At 48.5% G+C, this 17,567-nt stretch overlaps 1 protein-coding gene across 7 annotated transcripts in view; it reads left to right on the top strand.

Annotated features, from left to right (window-relative positions):
- Positions 1 to 17,567, top strand: part of Itsn1 (intersectin 1) — a 219,128-nt gene that overhangs the window by 184,629 nt on the left and 16,932 nt on the right. For 6 of the 7 annotated variants that reach the window (XM_078044571.1, XM_078044572.1, XM_078044567.1 and 3 more), the window contains 5 exons: positions 294 to 415; positions 2,108 to 2,214; positions 7,790 to 7,973; positions 10,332 to 10,430; positions 15,504 to 15,671. In XM_078044571.1, the coding sequence (XP_077900697.1) occupies positions 294 to 415; positions 2,108 to 2,214; positions 7,790 to 7,973; positions 10,332 to 10,430; positions 15,504 to 15,671 (680 nt within the window). Of the gene's footprint in view, positions 1 to 293; positions 416 to 2,107; positions 2,215 to 7,789; positions 7,974 to 10,331; positions 10,431 to 15,503; positions 15,672 to 17,567 lie in introns of those variants that run through there. The other variant, XR_013437001.1, reaches the window with a different exon arrangement.

Raw genomic sequence — 17,567 nt, forward strand, 5'->3', positions numbered from 1 at the left:
TCTAACCTCTCATAAGGACAACAGCCATACAGATCAGGGTCCACCCTGATTGTGAATGTCCCCATCTTCACTTGATGGCATTGGTAAAGACCCTCTTTCCAACTAAGGTCACACTCATTGGGGCAGGGGTTAGGGCGTCAGCATATCTTAGGAGGGTGCAGTTCAACCCCCAGCCCTGCCCGACTGGAACGAGGCCACAGGGCTCAGCCACAGGCCCAGAGCATCGTCATTGCAAAGCCCTGTGAGTTGCTCCAGATTCCCACTAAATGGTCCCAAACGGTTGTGTCTTCCAGGGTGTTCAGACTTACATCTCTTGGATATGCTGACCCCCACTGAACGGAAGCGACAAGGGTACATCCACGAACTCATTGTCACAGAGGAGAACTACGTGAATGACCTCCAGCTGGTCACAGAGGTACTGGCAACTGGGGATGGTGGCGGGTGGGGGGGCACTGCAGGAGGCGGGGGCCCTGCTGAGGAAGCCTATGTCCCGATTCTGATCCTGGGACACCTTCTGATTTGAGGGGAGCACGTGGATAGCAAATGCCAGGACATCTGACCCGGGAGGAACCGGCCTCTCACTGGGGCTGACTGAGTCACACCCACAGAGGGGCAGAGCTTGCTCATGCGAGGGCACTCAAGTCCCAGAGGCGCTGGTGGCAGGGGGCATGTGGACCGTGAGTTGGGAATCCTGGCTGTAGGAAGAGGAGTTGCAGCTCAGCCACCAACTAGTTGATGTCATAGAGCCAGCCATGTCACTCCTGGCCCTCAGAGCTGGCATCCGAAGATGGCGCCCATCTGGCTAATCTCTTGAGCTGTTCCTTGTGCTCCATAAACCCCTGATAAAAATCTGTTGCTGAGCGTGAAGATGTGTCCTGCCAGGCCTCTGTGAGTCTCCCTGGCCTGGGATGATGCCTCAACTTGTCCATCCTCCCAGAAGAGTCTTAGCCAGCCCATCTGGAAAGATGGGGTGATACAGAGTTGCTGAAAGGGTGGCCTCTTGTCCTACACATAGGAAGACACCAATGCAGGAAATGGGGATTTCAAACGTGCCATAATAGTTTGGAACCCTACCCCCGTCATCAAATGTTGTAAAACCACCTCATCGGGTAGTCCTAGCATCCGGGAGAGACACAGCTGGGTACCCAGGATTGGGGGAGTACAGGGAGGATTGTGGGCCCCCAAGGCTGCATGAGCATATAGGAAGTGGCACAATTTCAAAAGAGTGGCCTTTTTCTCAAGACATTGGACTGCTGTTATACTGTCTAAGGTGTCCAGGATGTGAGTGTCACCCCCTTAGATATGGCACCTTTATGCAGTAGGCAAGATGCACATCCTGGGTACTGGCCTGAGATATGCCTGGTTCAACAGAGGCTTAAGGATTCATTCAGAATAGTGTCCCCAGGGATCACAGGCAGCCTGGGCAAGTTTATTCCAAAGACAGGAGGTACCCATCCCCAAACAACTTCAGAAGTGCCCCCTACCTCGGACAGTAGGTAAGGACCTCCTCGTGGATAGTGGGTACTGAGAGCCGTGATTTGCTGCAAGTTACCTAACCACACAGAACTTGGGAAGGGCAAGGTCACCCCCTTGTGACCACCCCCTGGAAGTGCTGGCTGTGTCTGAGGCCAGCCCAGGACGCTGGGGAAAGAGCAATGAGGTTCGTCCCTGAGGGCCCCACAAGTAGCCCTGCTTGTTAGCAGAGCTACTGCCTGAGGTTGCTTCCCTCCCAATGCTCCAAGCTCCTGTGGATGCAGCAGATGCTGCACGGGAGTGTGAAGGGCAGGCCTGCGCCACAGCCATCGTAAGCCCCACTTCCCCACAGGGCCATCTCCTTGCGGTGGGCAGGCGAGACAGCCCTACCTGCCGTTGTGCTGGCCCCCAGCTCCTTACCGGTGGGGCTAAACCTCACCCTCCCTCCTTTGTAAGTCCGCAGACTGGCCGGCACCCCTCCATCTGCTGCAGCACTCTGCAGGAAGGTGGACCTTCCGGTTGACTGCAGACCCCAGCCCCTTCCCTGGCTCCAGACAGACCCGTGTGCGCGCGTGCGTGCGAGTTTTGAGCTAACCTTCTGCTTTCTGAACCGCTTCATTTTCTGCACCTGTAGATCTTTCAGAAACCCCTGATGGAGTCTGAGCTGCTGACAGAAAAAGAGGTTGCTATGATTTTTGTTAACTGGAAGGAGCTGATTATGTGTAATATCAAACTTCTGAAGTAAGCCTTTCTTCTCTAATCCCCAGCCGCGCCACCTCCGGCCCGCACACTAGCACTTCTGTGTGGTCCCCTCGTGTGTCCCTCATGCATGCCACCCTGTGTCACTCTGCCTTTTTTGCTTGTTACTACTCACAGGCGCCATCGCCCTCTGTGCCCACCCTCATGCTTTCCGGAAAAACGCTTCATAGTCATTGTGGGGAGTAAGTCGCCAAGGCAGCCTCGGCCCTGCTTTGCCTGTGGGTCCAGAATGTTCAGAGCTGGGCCAGTTCTGACTGCTGGCCACTGGCCAGCTGCATCCAGACAGTCCCCAGCCCCAAGGCCCTCCCTGAGACCCAGGTTCCCAGGGGTAATGATGCTCTCTTGAGACATTGTTGGCTCCTGCACATGGAAAAGGGTGCAACGGTCCCCTGTCTAACATGACCAGAGTTCCTCGGGTGGCCTTGAGCAGCTGGCCTAGGGCCATTTGTATTTTAGTCCTATTCTAGTCTGCAGAGGCAGCTGTGGGGCTAGGAGTCGAGGGACCTGGTTGGGATACAGTCTCGCTGCTCTTCCTCTGTGAGCCTTGGTTTCTTCATCTATAAAGTGAAAGGACTGGGTCAGATCATCACAAAGGTCCCCCCCCCAAAAAACCTAGAAAACCAAAACGTGTGTCCACCAGGTCCTCATTAGAACTTTGGAGAACACAGATTAAGTCCTGACTTCTGGGGCCTGTGGTAGAGCGGCTGGGAACAAGGGCCCCCTCTGCAGGCCTGAGAGGGAAGTGCAGCCACCCCAAAGCCCGTGTCCATACCCCATCTCCATATTCAGGTCATCGGGAAGCCACCAGTTCCTAAATGTTGTCCCCGCAGTGTTTTCATAAAGTAATCTCAGGGCCCCACTTTCTTGGGTATGTGTTTGGCAGTGGATGAAGGGATGGGCAAGGAGGCGTGGGCAGGTGACATGAATAAAGGTACAGAATGTCTGCTCACTCTGCTCTGGAGCACAAACAGGCGCTTAGAGAAAGTCTTTCTGTTTTCCTTCTCCAGAAGGATGCTGTAGAAGTGTTCCAAGTTTAGGATGGACCTCAGACTTGTGCTCACATCTTGCTATTGCCTCTGGCTGTGTGTCTTTGGGCAGGTTGCTTACAGTCCCTGGGCCTTGGTGTTCTCATATGTAAAATGGGGATTTCATTAGTCTGTATTCTATTGCTATAACAAAAAACCTGAAGCTGGAAACCTTATTTTTTTTTTTAAAAAAAAGGCTTATTTAGCTCACAGTTTTGGAAGCTGAAAATCTCAGAGCTGGTGCTCCCTTCTGTTTGGCCTCTAATGAGGAGGGCCTCATGGTGGGAGGTATCACAGGGACAGAAGTGTGCGAGGAGAGAACACACAGTGAGACAGGAAGCCAGAGGGATTCAGGGGCCAGTCTTGCTCTTTGTAACACCTCGTTCTGGGGGAAACTGACCCAGGTCCTGTGAGAGCTCATTACCTTGAACTAGGCTCCCCCTCTCAAAGGTCCCACTCAGTACTGACCCTGGCCGTCACCTGGGTGGCAGGTGATAATTAACCATGAGCCTACAAGTACTAGTCTTAAAATTCTGGAGACACGTGGTTTTAAACAAATGAGCTCTGTAGGGGCTAGGCCTGTTAGCTCTGACCTCCCTAATGGCCCCAAAGTGGGGACTGAGAGTACTGTGACAGCGAGGGAAAGAAAACTCAGAGAGGCTGACTGAATTTCCCAAAGTCACACAGGAGGTGGGCTGTTCTATGCGTGGCACTCAAGTTCCCCAAAACTGGGGATTCCACTCAATCACTTCCCCCAGTGAAGCAGGAGTCACATGTCAGGACTCCAGAACCTTCTAACTTCTTTAGAGCAACTACCTGGAAGAGTAATGCCCATCCTGTGTTCTAACCCCTGTGTGACTGCAGCCACCGCCCCATTTTGTCTAGGATGCAGGGCCATTGAGAGGAGCCAGGAGGTCCTGTGTACAACTGGCACACTGCCCATCCTGGGAGAGTGAGCTGGGTGCTCCTGGCCCCTCTCCCATCCCAAGGCCCCCGCTCCCTGTCCCCCTCCCCTGATTGACTGACTAGCTAGTTTGGGTTCACTGGCTTAAGTTTTTTTCTTTTAGATAAAATCTTGTATTTAACAGGAGCCTTCTGGGGATCTGTTTTTTTATTTATTTTTTTATTCATTCCAACATTTTATGATGAACTACTTCAAACCCAGAGAACGTGGGGGGACTAGGGTACGCACCTGCGTGGTGAGTCGCACAGTGGACGTTTTGCCCACTCGCTTGGCCGCATCGATGTGATTTCTCCATGCGACGGAGCAGCCTGATGATGGGGAGCTCGGAGGGCTCCGGCAGCCTGCAAGAGGGAGGCCATTGGGGTAGAGGGGACTTAAGGTGACATTCCTGGAAAGCCACCAGTAAGCTGCCTCTCAGCTGCCATTCCTGATCCGAGGCGCAGGGCACGCTGCTGGTACGTAGGGGAACCACAGGAGTCAGCAGATCAATAGCTAATAAGCTGGACAGGAAAATAAAAGGAGGTCGCCTGCAAAATGTGCACCCCCTGCCACCGAAGCCTCTAGTGGACATGAGAGAGAGGTCGGCCTCTTCCTGGTGAGGAATGTGCCTCTAAAAAGCCGGACAGCGCAGAAAGAGCCAGAACCTTTTTGAATCCAGAGCCCGGGCCCCTCAGGCAGGGGTCAGGGAGACAGCAGAAGGGAAGCGAAGGTGGGTGGGGGCAGTATTGGACCTATTTTTTTTGAATCAAGAGTCTTGGGAGGGGTGGAAATAGGTAAGACAGTGGAATGAACTGGACGAGACTTTCCTAGGTTCATAGGAATCCGTGACCAGTGACTCCACGTCAGGCACAGCCCCAGGAGGGGAAGTTATTCTCCATATATGTATGGTGTCTCAGATACCCTCTACTGTCACGTGTCACTGCAAGGGACAAGTTAAAAAAAGAAGAAGAAAAAAGACTCTTTCCTGCCCCCGTGATAGAAGGAAAAGAAAAAAGGAAGGAAGGAAAATAGAAAAAGGGGAAAAAAGAAGTCCAAGAACTTCTCCCCCCAAAAATGGCTTTCTTAAAGTCTTTGAATCACCTTCTTTTGAACTTAAGAAAAAATGATAGCACTTTATTTCGTTCAAGCAGAAAATGAAAGAACAATAAAATCTGAAATCATATCTTAGTGGCTGTGACAGGATGGGAGGAAGGAGGGGGAAGGGAAACGTCGAGCTGGGTGTGGACAAGAGGAGACGGTGTGGAGATGGGGGAAGGAAGCGAGAAGGGAGGTCCAGAGGCTGAGCGTGGTGTGGAGAGACGGGGCCACAGGGGAGGAGGGAGTTGTCCCCACCGCAGGCTCTGGGGTCAGACCTGGGTTCCAGGGATGCCTTGGTCACGTGTTCACTGTGTGACTTGGTCCAGCCACTCCATTTCCACGTGTCTCGGTTTCCCCAACAGGAAGTGTGGCTAATAATTGTTAGTCAGTTTTGCATTACTCCAACGAACACCTGAGATAATCAGCTTAAAAAGAGGAAAGGTTACTTTGGCTCACAGTGTGGAGGTTCCAGTCCATGGTCAGCTGGCCCCGTTGCTTGTGGGCTTGTGAGGCAGTATGTCACAGTGAGAGGTCAAGACAGCTGGGAAGCAAAGAGACAGGAAGTGGGTGGGGTCCCAATATTTCCTTCATGGACATGCCACCAGTAGAAAGCATGAGTCCGTGTTAGCTCTTGATCATTTGCACAGCCCAGAGGCTTAGGCACATTCATGCATTCTGCAAACACCCAGGGCTCTGTGAGGTGCTGATCCGTTCCCTTGGCCCCTCACACTTCTCATCTCTAAACTTTTTCATGAAATGGCAGATCAAAGGTCAGATGCTCTGAGGACTGTGGCTACAACTACAGAGTCACATGACCTGTCACATGCCTGAGAGCACCCTCCACTCCTCATAAGCCTGTGAGGCAACTGAACCCCACAGGGGCAAGGCCTTGGGAAGTCCAGTCTTGATTTCAGGCCTGCCTCCTGGTTGGACAACTCGGTCAACCCCCATGGGCCTCCAGAGCCTCGCAAACAGCCCTGCATACACAAGACAAGGACAATGTGCCTGTGAAGTTTCTTTTTTTCTCCCCTACCATTCAAAAAGGAGGGAGAGGGTGAAAATACTTTCATTCCCTTGTAGAAAAACTGCTCCTCATAAGAAAATGATGGGATTGCTTCCTGCTTCTATTCACAGCAACTTTATAACATGGTGTTGGGACACTTCTCCCCCCACATTGTTAGTGATATCAGCCTTAAGCACATTTCTGCAGGGAGATTCCACACCAGCCCCTCAACGGGCAGTGTCCTTTGGGCTATCCTGAGGATGCCAAGCTGCTACTTCTCACACCCCGGCAACCAGTGCTGACCTCTCCCATGGGGACATCCACTGGAGGTGGAATTAATGATTGCTCCTATAATTTATTTTCCCTAAAGTCTCATTCCTTGGTTTTCTCGGGCCTAGGAAATTTTCTTTACCCCAAAAATGTGCAAGGAAGAAAAGAAAGTGATCCCCAATTTTTAAAGCCTAATGTTAACTGCAGAGCCTCCTTGGAATTATATAGCCCTCCGTATCTCAAGGGCTGCTCCAATATGACCATGGAAGTGGCCAAAGGAATGCATAGGGACATCCTCCCAGCCTCATGTGACAACCCTACCCCACCATTCTGTTCCACCCACCCCCCCACCCGTCCCCCTGTGGTCACTCGGGCAGCTGAACACATTCATGGCCTTGTGTGGTGTGGCCTGCACATTGCTCTCCTTGCCATATAGAAGCTCAGCATCTTCCAGAGGCTGTCTTAAGAGTTCACGTATTAGTTGGAAGGATGGATGTCACAGTGCCAGCTGTCTTGGCTTTGAACAGGTGGACCCCAGAACAAATCCTTCCCAGTCCTTCCAACACCTCTTCTTGGCTTTTGGGATGTAGATTATTTGGGCTCATTGGCCTGTTGCTATAGTAAAAGACTTTTCCCTTTAGAACCCTTAATCTGGTCAACCTCAAACTAGCTATAAAGCAGAGAATGGCAGAGATCCTTCAAACCATTATGATTAATAATGAATCTTAATTTTGGCAAACATAATGGGATTATTTTTTTGTGGTAATTGATTTACCATCTTCGTTATGTTCTGTGTAGTCTAAAAATATGTCTCCCCATCCCCAGGTGACAGCAACTTCCCTTGGGTGGCAGTGACCCCAGAAGTAGGCTCAGCTCAGTGCTCCTGCCCCGCCAGCCTGGGCTTTCATCACAGATGATCCTTGAAGCAAGACATCCACACAGGGTCCTGCCCAAGTTATCAGGGAAACGATTCCATATTTCACCACAAGAGGAAAAGTGGTGGCAAATAGCCACCGTGCCAAAGAAAACGCCCCTGCGACCCCTCTCCATAGCGCTAGACTCATTTCTTTCTCTGTTCCTTGTCTCCCAAATAGATGCTTTAGTGGCCCTCGGGTCTGTGCCCCTCACACACATTCCGTTTCTGTACCACCTAGAAGTGTGCCGCAGTGCTGTCAGGCAGCGCGAAGGCGGGGGCTCACCTCCCGTGTTTCCGTGCAGAGCGCTGAGAGTCCGCAAGAAGATGTCTGGGGAGAAGATGCCTGTGAAGATGATCGGGGACATCCTGAGCGCCCAGCTGCCCCACATGCAGCCCTACATCCGCTTCTGCAGCTGCCAGCTCAACGGGGCTGCCCTGATCCAGCAGAAGACGGACGAGGCCCCAGACTTCAAGGAGTTTGTGAAAGTAAGGGGGCCAGGCCACGCCTCCACGGTGGGGATCACGGGCCGCTGGGTGGGAGGGCTCATCAGGGTCTGCAAACATCTTCCCAGTGAAGGCCAGCAGGGGTTGAAGTCTCGCTAAGCAATCAGAGATTGGCACTCGCTGCAGCTGTAGAGAGGTGTGGCTGTCACCCAGGGGGGTGGGCTCAGCCCTGGGCCTGGAAGCTTTGAGCATCTTCAGGGATCTGCTTCCTGAGCATCAGTGGTGTTTCTTTGAAGGCAGTTTAAGTCTTTCACCTCATTCATTGGACCTGGGCAGGGCTCGGGTTCCCCTTCTGTTAATGTCAGCATCCTCAGTTCCTTGCTGGCCTCTGCCCTTCGCCTGCAGAGCTCACCTGCCAGGGGTCCCAGTGGGTGCCTCTTCTCCTTCTCAGTTGCTCTTCTTGATGGGCTCAAGCTCTGAGCAACCCACACGAGTCAACATGGGTCTCCATGATCTCTCCTTGGGACTGACAGGGTCCTAAGAGCCACGTGTCCCTCAGGGGACATTTGGGGAGGTGGTGCCAATACTGCTAGAAGTCCTCACCCTGGGCTTGCAGTCCTGAGACTTGGCATTAACCAGAGTGGGTCCCTGCTGGCCACACCAGTCATTTCTCCAAGGGAAAAATAGGACAAGAACAGTCATTTCCATTAATCAGGTTCATTATGATTAATAAACAGCAAGATAACAATAAGGACAACTGGTATACCTTCAGATCCCAGGCACTTGGGGGAGGGGGCAGGCCATTTCTCACCTCCCTGAGAATTCTGTGTTAATCATCACTGTGAGGCAAAAGTATGGCCTCTTCCTGGTCATAGCCTCACATAAACTTCCTGTTCCCTCCCTCTCCTAACCCCGTGTTAAACCTCCACATTAAATGCTTAGATTTGCTAGCCAATAAATGAGACATTCTGAGGTCACTCGAAGGTGAGAAATGGTTAAGAAGTAGACCGAGCCAGGCGTGGTGGCACACACCTGTAATCTCAGTGACTCAGGGGGCTGAGGTAGGATGGTCACAGGTTCAAAGCCAGCCTCAGCAACTTAGAGAGGCTCTGACTCAAAAATATAAAATAAAACTGGGGCCTGGGGTTGTAGCTCAGTAGTAGAGCGCTTGCCTAGCTTGTGTGAGGCACTGGGTTCAATCCTCAGCACCAAATATAAATAAATAAATAAATAAATAAAGGACCATTGATAACTATATTAAAAAATAAAATAAAACAGGCTGGGATGGGGCTCGGTGGATACATGCCCCTGGATTCAACCCCATGAACCAGAGATGGGAAGAGATGCTGAGCGGCCCGGTTCCGGTCACAGGCAGGATGAGGTCATCATCGGATGCACTTGGACTTCAGGGAAATGCTGACACAGCCCAGGGTGAGGGGCTTGTTGTCCTCCTCTCCTCATTTCTCCTGCCTCATTCCAGCAGGAGCTTGGCAGCCTTGGCCTTCTGAGAGGCGTTCTGGGAACAAAGGTGTCCTTGGCTGGATGTCAGGTCTAGATGCTGACCGTCCAGCAGGTCACAGCAGCTGCCTGTGTCTACGGCGTGGAAACCAGAGCAGAGTCTTGGAGAGAGAAGTCACTGTATAGCCCAGTGACTGGAAGACAAGCTCTGATTTGGGGGGCAGAAAGACTCTCCTCCACCAGGCAGGCTCACAGAATTGACAGAGTGGTGCAAGGAAAGGGACGGGAGCTGGGGGCAGAGACAAATCACAGGCCCGAGACTGAGTCTTGGCCCCCGGGTCTCTCCCTGCTCAGAGACGCGGGCTGGCTCTGCACAAATCTAGATGAGATTGAACCCTTCTGCTTCTCCAGGACTTGGGGGAGTTTTTTGTTTTGTTTTCTTGGTACCAGGGATTGAACCAGGGGCCTTAATCACCAAGCAACATCCCTGGCCCTTTTTTATATTTTATTTAGAGTCAGGGTCTCTCTGAGTTGTTTAGGGCCTCGCTAAGTTGCTGAGGCTGGCTTTGAACTCACGATCTTGAGGAGAATTTTTGTTCTGACTGTATGGTCTTGTGATTCTTCTTCTTCTCTGGAGTTGTGTAAAGTTGTTTTAGATATTGGAAGAATCTCCTCTCTGAGCAGGGAACTATATGCTGAATCTAGAGGGCAGGGCCTAACCTGGGGTATGGGTCATACCTGGGGGTCTCCCATTCTATCTCTGGAAACTGCCTCATCTTGGACCATTGTAACTGGTCAGGCCCTTCCAATCCCAGGTTCCCCAGTTATCATCCAGATAAATGAGATAATGGGTGGAGAGTCCTAACTGACATTAGTGTCGATGGCACTGACTTTGGACTTTTCAGATTGATGAGGTACATTTAAACAAATCTCTTATTTCAGAGATTGGCAATGGACCCTCGCTGTAAAGGGATGCCGCTGTCTAGTTTTATACTGAAGCCTATGCAGCGGGTAACAAGATACCCACTGATCATTAAAAATGTAAGTACCCGTCTGACCTTTTCAAACCGAGGAATACCTTCTCAGCATCGGAGAGCACTGGGGTCTTTAGCAGTTTCCCCAGCCAACACACCTGATGGTTGTGCAGAATCCATGTGCCAGCAAGGCGTTGGATCCATCTGCTTGGTAGCTCAGAGAAAAGAAGTTGGTTTAGCATGAAAAGAACTCATGACATGCAGCCTTCACATGTGCTACCAAGTGGCTTTTACCTTCTAAGCCAGAACACGAGAGCTCAGTTCTTGGTTCTCTTCCTAATGTGGGGCTCAGTGCCTCTGTGCTTTGATTTTCCTAGCAGGAAAGAAGGAAACACGATTCCTGTCACCCATCTGCAGAAGGCCACCATGAGATACTCTGTGTTGATGTTTCTCTTGTCACTTCAAGAAAGCCAGTACCATAATAACAGAACAAAATCGAGGATGCAGTGTCCCCATGTGTAAAATGAGTGGACAGACAAAGGCATCTCTGAGCCTATGATTCTACAACCACAAGAAGTGTATCTCCTGCAGAGAGGTTTTAGGTCTGGTTCTTTTTAGCGGAGAATGATATCTAGAAACCCAGATCTGGGCACTGGTGTGCTCATCACGGCTGGGTTGACATTGTCTTTGGGCCTTTCAGGACAGAATTGGGAAATATATGTATGTATAATTGTACATAGATATTTGCATATACATATATTAATTTCCAAATTAGTTTATCTATGTATATTAAAACCCACAAATTCACAGTTACCCCCTACTCTAATCCAATACCACAGGATTTATTCCAGTGTTCCCCTTTCTATATTTGTAACTCCCTACTCTATGAGATACCTGGCTTTCAGGGTTCTCAACAGGTTGTATATTTGCTCAACCTCCACATACTTAACAAATCTCCCTCCCATATACGCCGTCTCCGCAGTCCAGCCCTATCTCAGCCCCACAAAACACACTGCAGGCACTTTGGCTGAGTTAAATAGTTTTGAAAGCTTCTTTCAAACTACTGTTTCCTTCTTCCCAATTCCACAGTCACTATTTAGTTAGTTCAGTACTTCTCTTTATTTCCCTCCGTGCGTAATTGCAAATCAAAGTTGGAAATATCCTTTTAAAACAGGTGTTCTAGATCTAACCAATGGGGAGGAAACACAAAAGCAAGAAAAGAACTGAGAGGCATAAATATAAAAAAGGGAAAAACCCACAAACTGTCATTTTCAGAAACAAGCTAGCTGCCCCCCAGAGCATCTAGGAGAATGAACTGGAAGCTGACCGAACTCAAAGAATTGAAGAAGGCAGCAAGGCCTCAGGTGCACACGAGAGACCTTCCACGTGAAAGTACTAAGGCTGGATGTTTGGGGTGGAGGGGTTCTGAGCACGGCACCCACCACAGACCTTAGCCATGGCAACCTAAAGCAAAACTTTTATTCTGGCAAAATAGGTCCAAACCATAAGTCTGTACTATGAAAATATTTTAGAAGCCAGAGGACAATTTCTGTTTTACATTATTAGCAGAGAATGAGATCCAGAAAAAGCTGTTGAGTGAAAAAAACCTCATCGAGGTGCCCCACAGTATGATCCATTTTGCAAAAGGGGGAGACAGGCTGAGGATACAGTGCAGCGGCAGAGCACTTCCCAGCAGGCGGGAGGTCCTGGAGTCCATCCCCAGAACAGTTAAGGGAAGGCCGGGGAGGAGGACTTTACATGTGATTATTAAACACAGTCACCTGTTGCTTAAAGACGGGTACATTCTGACAAATGTGTTGTAGTTGAATCTGTCACTATCCTCACATCAGAGTGTTTACCCAAACTAAGGCAGTGATGTCATTAGGCAATACAATGTTATGGGACAGAATCCATATGAAATCCATCGTTGGCCGAGGCATCCTGATGAGGCGTGTGACTGTACCAGAGCGTCCCGAGACCCTGAAGGAATGTCTTCAGGCCTGGCGGTGGTTTCCTCTGTAGGAGGACAGGCAAGGCCGCGTTCACTCCTGTTCTATATACCCCCGTATTGTTTGCTCTTGCACAACAGGACTGTCAATCTACTATTTGCACAAACATTTTTTTCTTAAAAATTTGTTAGAAAATATAATGAACAAAGAAAGGATAAGATAAATGACAGATATATAAACTGTGTAAATATAAGTTTAACTATATATAAGTAGGCACTGAAATATGAACAGATATCTGTATGTCACATACTCTTCTAACTTAAAAACAAAACTTCAGTAGAAAAAGAGGTAAAACACACCTGGAAACTGCTGAGGTGTGGTGTAAAATGGTGGTGAAGAGATGCTACAAGTTTTGAGCCAGGATGCCTGGGTACGAATCTTGGTACCAACTCAGTGCACCCTTAGGTGAGTTACTTAACTTCTCTGGGCCTTGGTCTCCTTGGGTGTAAAATAGACACTAATAGTACTGTCTGCTTAGTGCTGTGAGAATTAATGGAGTAAACACCTGTAAAGTGCCTGGATCATTATTTACTAGTATATAAATGTTAGCTTTGTCATTTAGAACACTTATGTTTATTTAGTACACTTATGTATTAAGCATGCAAAAAGTTCACAGTCACAGATGATAAAGGAAATGCATAACAAAACCAGGAAATACCTTGTTTTGGGCTTGCCAAATGGGCACATGTTGGAAAGATTGTAGGTCTCCAGGGTGGGCAAGGATGCTGGTGGAAGGTAAATGGCTACAGCCTTTTGAATGGTAATGTGTAGACTAATCTGTCCTCTCCCCTCCCCTCCCCTCTCCTCTACTCTTCTTTCCTTTCTTTCTTTCTTTCAATTGAAACCAGGCCCTTGTACATGCTAGGCAAGTTCTCCACCTCTGAGTTATACCCCAGTCTGTTTTAAAATGTTATTTGGAGACAAGGTCTTGCTAAGTTGCCCAGGCTGATCTTAAACTTGTGATCCTCCTGCCTAAGCTTTCCAAGTGGCTGGGATTATAGGTGGGTGCCACCTTGCCCAGCTACACCTCCTCTCTCTCTCTCTCTCTCTCTCTCTCTTTAGTGGTGCTAGGGACTGAACCCAGGGCCTTGTGTATGTAAGACAAGCACTCTACCAACTGAGCTCTATCCCCAGCCCCTACACTTTCTCTTTAAATCATCAAATCCACCTCTAGGAATTTATTTTAAGGAAATAGTTAAAGAAATATTGAAAAATTGGAAACAACATAGAGTTTTTTGAGTGGAGAACTACTTGAAAATATTGTGAGTCTGTCTTATGATGACATACTTTACAATCCTTCAAAGTGGTAGTATAGATCCATATGAAACAGATATAAAGTGATATGCTATAAGCCGTGTACAAAATGGTAGCATGATACAATTTTAATTTTTAAAAAATTTCGTACATATGTATCCAGGTAGTGCATTAACTAATACGTAGATAGAGGTTCTCTCCAGATGGGGAACTATGAATGACCTTTAGTATCTGGGTAACTTTCTGAATTTTCTAAATTTTGTACATTGTACAATACTACTTTTACAACTAGAAAAATTGATGAACCTGTTTTCATTTTGGAACAAAACAAATGAGTTCATACAATTAGCCGAGCAGGCTCCCTGTCTAGAATAGTGATCCTTGGGCTCGTCTGCATCCCAGCATCATCTTGAGAGCTCTGGGAAATGCCTAATCCAGAGTTCTACCCCAAGGATTCTGATATGGTTGGATGAGTCTTCAGGATTTTTCAAAGAGATTCTCATATGTAGTCAGGATTTGTGCTGAGGATGAGGTAGTTGCTTGGAATTAATTGGAGGATACACGAGATACAGAATATGTCAATTCAGTATTCTCAGTTTGGGCACTACTTAGGACTTTAAGCCAAAGAATACCTTTGAGAAGATATATTGCATGGGATAATGTTCATTTGAATTACTTACCTGGGTAAGTACACCCTTGGCATTCTCCTGGCACCTTGCAAAAGTCGCTTAGGGGCTTTCTTTGTTTTAGGACAGAAGATGGTAACTATTTTTTGGGACCCCAAAGTCCTTTGAGAATCTGATGGCAATTGCTATGGCTTATTGAGCACTTTCTAAGGGGCAGGGACTTTAAAGTGGTTCATTTATATCAGGTAATTTAGTCCTTCAAATAACCTTTAAAAAGAGGCACTATTTACATCTCTGTTTCTCATAGGAGGCAACCGAGAACCAGGGCCTTTAAGCAACCAATGCAAAGTGTTATTGATCAGTGTGACACAGCAGGGATATTAACCAGGAGTCTAGCTCAGGAACTGGCACTCTAAACCACTAGCTTGGAAGAGTCTACTCAAAAAGCACACGTTTGCGCCAATGCACACATCTGCATATGGTTTCATAGATGCATGGAGGCCCACATCTGTGCATGGACCCAGGAAAGAGCCATTCTCTATGGGATATCCATGCAGGGTGCAGACACTGTTCCCCAGTGCCCAGCATTGCATGCTAACCCCCTCCCTCTGCAAGTGTACCCTGCCCAGTCTTGCACCTTAGTCTGAGTTCATGGGACACTGTTCAGGTCTAACACTGGAATTCCATCCTAAGTTCCCTCAGGTGAGTTGAGCAGGTGGGAGAAGAGTTACAAGTGGCTGCTGGCTGGGAAGCTGGCTTTGGTCCCAGTCTCTGGGCCAAGTTTCTTTCTCTGTGAAATAGGGTACATGTTTTCAAAGAGAGACCCTGAGGTCCCTTCTGGCTCCATGGTTCTGGGTGCCTCCTGAAATCAATCCTGAGAGCTTGTCTGTGTGGTTTAGAGTTCACCCTGGGAGGACAGTGTTTTGGAGGACAGTGTTTTGCAGGACAGGTCACACAGCTTGCCCTGGGGATGTTCAAGGGTATGGGGTTGGGCTGAGACTTCAAGGGCAGGTTGCCTCTTGGTGGGAAGCTTAGCCCTCACTGAGCCCATGAAGAGGAGGGGTCTTCAAGGCCACTTGCTACAGTGGCCATCATGCTCTGTGCCATTGCCTGGTGGCGCTCAGAGCTGTGGTTGCCCAGGGGGGCACCGTTAGAAAAGGATTGTGCCCTACCTCTGCTGGACTGTGTCCTCCAGGACAACGGACCCCAGGCCCACCCATGTTGCCTGTTGTCTTCTGTTTTCCTGTGTAGATCCTGGAGAACACTCCTGAAAACCACCCTGACCACAGCCACTTGAAACATGCCCTGGAGAAGGCCGAAGAGCTGTGTTCCCAGGTGAATGAGGGGGTGCGCGAGAAGGAGAACTCGGACCGGCTGGAGTGGATCCAAGCCCATGTGCAGTGTGAAGGCCTGTCGGAGGTAAGTGCCCATGGGGCGGGACCTGGGCCTCTCCTCACTCAGCTTCTGTAGCTACGAAGAAGGAGGACAAGAAAAATCATACACCATCCTCCCCTCCAGCCTACAGTTTCCTAATTCTCTCTCAATGGCTTCTTATCTGTTTAATCTATCAAGATTTTTATTATAATAGTATTATTTCCTGTGGCCAACAGTTCTGTTTATTTTCTTCAATCTGGTTTCTTTCTTGTGTCTTGTTCCTTGCTCAAGTGTTCATGCTTCTCACTTTTTTTCTTAGCACATTGTAAACTTATTCCTGTATATTCCAAATCCAATACCTAAATACCTAAAGTTCTGGGTCCAGTACCTAAAGTTATGGGTCCTGTTCTTTTGTCTGTTGTTTCTGTTCACTCTTGCTAATCATACCTCGTTTTTTGGCATATATTGTGAGTACCTTTTCTTGCTGTACTGGGGATGCCGTGCTATGCTGGGAATGCTGAGCAAGTGCTCTGTCACTAAATGACACCGCCAGCCCCTGTAGTGTGTGATTCTTAACTGTGAATTCAACATTCCTGGGAACTTCACCTGAGGGCGTCTCTGCTGTCTGAAGTAGCATTCGTCATGAGAGGATTGCTCCAGGATCACTCTAAATTATATTTAGAGCGTGTTTTGGGATCACGTTAGTTGTGTGGATTGTGTGGTTACCTGTGTGAGAGCTTCCTGGTGGTCACAAATTCCCAGAGGCACGTTTTCCTCCAATTTCACCAAAGTCAAAAGCAAAAAAGGTCTCTTGCTCATGCTTTCTGCACTTGAGTTTGCTTGTTATGGAGACTTTTTTGTGGAGATTTCCTGTTACATCCCTGACCTGGGTCCTGGAACATCTCTTCCTGTCTGTGTGCCCTACATAGCCATTAAAATGGAGATGCAGCCTCACCAGATTCAGCTGAGACTCTAAGGACTAAACCTGACTTTGGGGCTTGATTATCTTTCAAGGATATCATTTTATTTTGGTTTTTGGCCTCTGCATATTTTTAACTTTATTATTATTTATTTTTGCTGAATGCATTTAAAAAATAGGGTTTTTGTTGATTTTTAAAAAGCTTTTGTTGGTGAGTCATCCAGAGTATCTAGTCCGCCATACTTCCAGAAATGGAAAGACGGAAGTGTCTTCTCTGACCTTTAATTCTTTTTTTTTTTTTGTCACTCAACTTTTTCTTTATTCTCATTCATCCTTTCTACCTGTTTTTTCTGTCTCTGTGTAAATGTGCACGCACACACACATACATGCACACACATACGCCATGCACTAGGGTTTCCCAGTGTGCCCAGGGAGAAAGCGTCCCCATCATCCACCCTCCCCATGGTTCTTCTCTCCTCTAAGCTTCAAAGACAGCACCTGGGTAAGTCACCACTGTGTGCCTTCCCGGCCCCACATCTGCCCATCTTCAGTGCAGGTGAGGGTTAGCAAAGCTGTGGAAGCCACACTGTGGAAACCAAGGTGAAGGCCATCGGTCCTCGTTTTGGAATCTAGGGATGGTCTTTGGTTGATTGGCTCTCTCTCTCATTCACTCATTCATCTATTAAACATTTATTGAGTATCTGCCGAGAGGCCATCGCTTGATTCTAAACCCCAAGGACATAAAAAAATAAGATGTGACCCATTCACTCAAAGAGCCTATGGGCCTCCAGAGAGCTGGGGTTAAACTAATATTTACAACAAAATGGGAGAATGATGAGCAGAGCTGGCTGGCAAGCATGTGATGAGGAGGGACAGCTGTGCAGGTGTTCAGGGAGGCGCTGGACTAGGTGACCCGTGCCTGGACGTAGGAAGATGAAGCTCTCTCTCTAGTGAGGAATGAGGGGGTGTCTTGAGTGGCAGGGGAAGGGAGAGCAACGATGGGCCCCACTGATTTAGGGAAG

The sequence above is a fragment of the Ictidomys tridecemlineatus genome, chromosome 3 (assembly GCF_052094955.1).
Source record: "Ictidomys tridecemlineatus isolate mIctTri1 chromosome 3, mIctTri1.hap1, whole genome shotgun sequence".
Classification (NCBI taxonomy): domain Eukaryota; kingdom Metazoa; phylum Chordata; class Mammalia; order Rodentia; family Sciuridae; genus Ictidomys; species Ictidomys tridecemlineatus.